This window comes from Acanthisitta chloris, unplaced genomic scaffold (assembly GCF_000695815.1).
Source record: "Acanthisitta chloris isolate BGI_N310 unplaced genomic scaffold, ASM69581v1 scaffold16614, whole genome shotgun sequence".
Taxonomy (NCBI): domain Eukaryota; kingdom Metazoa; phylum Chordata; class Aves; order Passeriformes; family Acanthisittidae; genus Acanthisitta; species Acanthisitta chloris.
Genome location: NW_008668927.1, coordinates 1571 through 6252, shown reverse-complemented (window position 1 = coordinate 6252; position 4682 = coordinate 1571). Strand labels below are relative to the sequence as shown.

At 52.5% G+C, this 4682-nt stretch overlaps 1 protein-coding gene across 1 annotated transcript in view; it reads right to left on the bottom strand.

The window, feature by feature from the left end:
- Positions 1 to 2960, bottom strand: part of ZNF512B (zinc finger protein 512B) — a gene marked incomplete at its 3' end in the record, with an annotated part of 22340 nt that extends 19380 nt beyond the window's left edge. Inside the window, 5 exon segments of the mRNA XM_009073135.1 lie at positions 7 to 157; positions 322 to 494; positions 823 to 951; positions 1725 to 1804; positions 2840 to 2960. Of these exon segments, the coding sequence (XP_009071383.1) occupies positions 7 to 157; positions 322 to 494; positions 823 to 951; positions 1725 to 1804; positions 2840 to 2960 (654 nt within the window).
- Positions 2961 to 4682: the final 1722 nt, after the last annotated feature.

The following is a 4682-nucleotide window of genomic DNA, read 5'->3' as shown; positions in this document are numbered from 1 at the left end:
GGCTGCTGCCATGGCCTCAGCCGCGGCGATCTGGAACTCCTTGCTCTCCCGGCTCTCCGCCAGGCACTCGCCATTCTCTGCGTGCTCCTGGGCCACGGCTTTTTCCGTCTTTGCCTGTTTGGGATGGATGGTGGGGCAAGCTGAACTCTCAGCAGCTCTAGGGCAAAGCACAGAGGGCTTGTTTAAAGAGGGGTTGTTAGACAAGTGTCCTGACGCCTCTCCCCCCTTGCCAGCCCAGATCATGGGAATGGAGGCAGGCATGTTCCCCTTCTCCCCGCCATCCCTCTGCCACTGCCATGCAGCCCAGCCAAAGCCTGGTACCTTTTCTTTCCACTGCTCTTCCCAATGGCTTTGGGCACTTTGTTTTCTGCTTTGCTGGTTGGCACAGGCCGGTCCAAGTGATTCCAGAGCCGATGCTTTTCCAGCTGGGTTTTGGAGGTGAAGGCAGCTTCACAGTATGAACATGAGTATGTCAGCCTCTCCGAGATTGCACCCTGCATGGAGCAGGGAGAGGCAGGTGAGCATGGATGTTAGACCATAGAAGGGGCAGACTCTTTCTAACACAGGTATGAACATACCCATCTGCCCCTCCAAACAGCTTCCAATGGCCCATAATCCCCCCAGGCCAGACCATACACTGAACTGGAGGGACCCCAGTGTCTCCCATACACATCTCACGAACCACCCCTGGCCCATCTCTGCCCTCTGCATTTTAATCTCACATTTCTCCTAGGGTTTAAGGCCTGAGAGGGGCTTTACTCTGCAGATGGTAATGGAAGAGCAAGCCACTGGAAAGGAGAGACAGTTCTCTGGTCTCCTTACCCCTTGGCAGCGCTGATAGTGGTACTTCAAGCCATAAATGCTGGGGAACTCCAGCCAGCAACCTGAATTGGGACATTTCACCCTGGAGTGGGCTTTGAATTCGTCCTTCCACTGGTTCATCAGGGGGAGCTGGGGACAGGAGAGACAAGAGACTGCTGAGTAAAGAGCACTGTGTGTCCAGGTGTGTGTGTCAGTGCATCCCAAGAGGGCCGGGGGGGCACATGGGACACCTGATCATTCCTGTCCATCTCTTCCCACCACACAGCCACAAACTGTACCCCAGGGGTGTGTTTCAGTGCAGCACTGCTCCCTCCAGTGAGAGATTCTGGGACAGATGCTACAGGCTCTACAAGCTAATGATTCCTCCCAGGGATTTACCTTGCTGTGCCTCCCAGAGCGCACACACACTCCCCGTCAGGCTGGGGAATAAATCAGGCCCGAAGTCGTGCGGGTGATTTAATCACCCCACATTTCATCTAGTCAGTAAATCACCCCATGCCCGTGCTCTCATGACAAACTGCTCCGTGTGTTGTCCATGCTACCAGGCAGGAATTAAACTGCACAACTCTGCAGGGAATAAATCACCCCTTTGCCGTTGCTGCCGGATCATTAGCCAAATCTGACACCGTGGTGACAGGATCCAGCTCATCTGGGCATGGCCCTGGGAAGGAGAGGCTGGGGGTGGGTACTGTTCCCTAGCCAGGTTTTAGGAGGGTACTGGATGCCTGCATGGAGGGGGTGAGGGGCCAAGCTCTTGCTCAGCCCAAGACAAGGCAGCTCGGATGACTAAACCACCGTGAAGGCAGGTTTAATCCCAGAGTGAGGCTGGCTGGAGCATGCAGTGCAGGGCAAATCAGAGGGCGTGAAGCAGGGAGGGCTTCAAGGAAGGAGGGGGGTCTTACAGGGATGTCTTTCAGTGCCTGGTTCTCAGCCTTAGGTCGTCCTTTCTTTCTGCCTTCAGTTTTGTCACTGGTTGCATTTCCTGCAAATAGACAAGCACCCATCACCAGCCATGCTGGAGGAGCCACTGTCCTGGCAATCTTGCTGCCTGGCTCCAGCTTCCCGCTGCCCAGCTGGCTCCCTCGGCTCTGGGCTGCCATTCTCTGCCCTGGTAAGGAAGGAGAATTCCCCTTTGGAAGGCAATGTCAACTCCCCTGCAATTCAGGTGCTGATAAGATGTAGCACAGGGAAAAACGCTCTCCTGAACACAGGCGTGTTCATGCTGTGGACAGCTGGAGTTCATTCCCCTTAGCAGTAAGTTATCCTTCTCTGCTAGCAATTATGGCTTCAACGCCCTCAAGGTAAGAGTGACATCTGGGAAACATTTAGGGCACACGCATTTCCCTGTGAGACCACTGATTTTGGGAGGCTGGTCTGGGATACATCGCTGGAGTCCAACCCTCTCCTGGGGTCCAGGCACTTCTCACTGTCTGGGGCTGCTGTCAGCAAGGGAAAGGCAGTGAGAGCCTCTCTGCACATGCAGAGGGCATCTGCCCAGCATAAATTGATAGGAAAAAAAAATAAAAAAACTCCTTGGGCCTGGAGATTCCTGGATAGAGAAATCAGCCATCCATCAGCGTGACAGCCCTTAGCGTGAGGGTCCCCCGGGGCTCGTAGGCTCACGAGGCTCCATCCCGGGGGCCGCGACACGGGAGGCAGCAGATGGTCTGAACTCATTTAAGCCTTTCCATCCTTTGATGTAACACTTAGCTACCAACACGATAAATAGGCAGCGAGACACCCATATCGTTAAGCCAGACACACGCCTCCCCGAAGGCAGAGACCATCTCCAGCCCTCCCCTCCCACTCCAGGGACCAGCTCTCTGCAGCTCCCAGGGTCTGGGGATTTTTTTGGCCAGCACACCCCTTGCTGGTGGGTCAAAGTGAGGAGCAGAGGTACAGTGAGACCTAATGCACTCACACCCTCTTGTTTTGGCAGCCACCCCCCAACTCCTGCCACTGGGCTCATCCCCTCCACCCCATCCAGCTCCACGGAAAGAACAAACCATATCCTTACCCAGCTTGGGCAGCTCTGACGGTGGGTTTATCCTTGTCTCCGTCCTGCTTTCCTTGCTGGCAGTGGGTTTGTTAGAGCCTGCAGTTTTCCTTCCACCTTTGCAGGTATAGGAATCCGCCATCTCTGAAAGAAGCAGGGGAGGCGTTAAAATTCACTCCTCGGAGCTGGGAACAACACATGGTGAAAGCAAGGAGAGCTGCTGGGGAGGGAGGGGAATGAGAAAACTATCACACAGCTTAAAAGATTCCCACAAAGAGAAGAAACGGGACGTGATTCTGAGTACTTGTTCTACGGTCGAGGAACGCCACAGACATGGCTGGAAAGCTGCTTTCATTACAGCCTGGCTTCCCCTCCACGTACAATGGCAAAGACTTTATTAAAAATTATGGGCTGACTTTGCCCAGAGAAGTAGCGAATAAATGGGTTTTCCTCTTCGTTTATTTCTCTGCTTTCATTTAAGACACCAAAAGAAAAAAAAATAGTGAGTTTTAATGAACAGATGTAGTGATAAATTTCCAATTTTCCTTATTAATGGGAAACTGTTATAAACTGAGAACTGTTAATGTTATCTGAATTTTCCGTATTAATAATTCAATTTGGCTTCTCCATAAATAATGAACATCAGGAATTATCGCAGAAGTCCCACTCTCACTCCTGATGGAAGCAGGCAGGCAGCAGGACACCCCTCTGTTCCTGGTGCCAGGAGGTGCAGCTGGCTCTGCCTCTGGCTTCAGGTTCCTTCTTCCTCCCCTCCAGACAGCTCAAGCAAACACATGTCCAAGGATGGGGGCTGCACTGGGAGATGCCACATGTGGATTTGGGGGAAAGAAGTCATTCAAGCCTCCACAATGAGCGCATCAGGTTCTTGAGAAGTGATTCCTTGGACAACCACAGCCTTGAGAACTTGATGGAATGTGATGCTGATGCTCACCCACAGGTTTTTTAAAACATGGATTTGACTTGTCACCCCCAATTCCTCCCACAAGATCATGTTTAGCAACATTTAAATCAATGGAGTTGATTCCTGGAGCATCCAGAGTCATCCTGCCTGTCCTCATTCCCAGAGGGACAAGGGAGCAACTCCTGTGTTGTCAGATCACCAGCTATGCCACCAACACGTGGGACATGAGGGTCCTGCAGTCCTTTCTGAGCTGCCACGGGGACTTGCCATGTGGAATCGTGGACTTTCCATGTGGGATTGGGCACTGCACATCGCATGCAGCTCACATGCCCTGTGAACTGGCAAAAGCTTCCAGCATGTGTTCGGCTGGTGACACATATGTGGTTGTTTTCATGGACACAAAGGTTAATCGGATCAAGTGAGAAATTCCAGCCTTGGCAAAAGGTTCTGTGGCATTTGGTGCTGAACACAGGGACCGTTGATTCAGCTAATTTGGGCTCTTTTGGTGGGAGAGCTGGGTAGGAACTGAAGCCTGACTGCCCTCAGCTCCTTCCTGGAGCAGTCACAGAGAGGAATCCCTGCAGTACCTTCCCAAATTGCTGCTCCATCCCACCAATGTGGGCACTGCCACTGTCCCCAATCCTTCAGGGATAAACATGCCAGTCTCCTTCCTTGCCATGCTGCCTCCTGGCACCTCTACTCCTCTGAGTGATCCTTGCTCAAGTCGTTCAAAGTAAAAAGCGAAAAAAGCATCACAGAAGACCAGCAAAGTGAAAGCTGAAGACGACAAGATCTCTGTGCTTTACAACAGGGTGGAAACCAAGGGGAAACCCATGCAGCTGACACCTTCATCCAGCCAGGGCTAGTGCCAAAACGCAACAGGTGACGGAGCACAAAACCTCCGTGTCTGCCTCACTAGGCAGCTCAGGGTGACATGCAAAG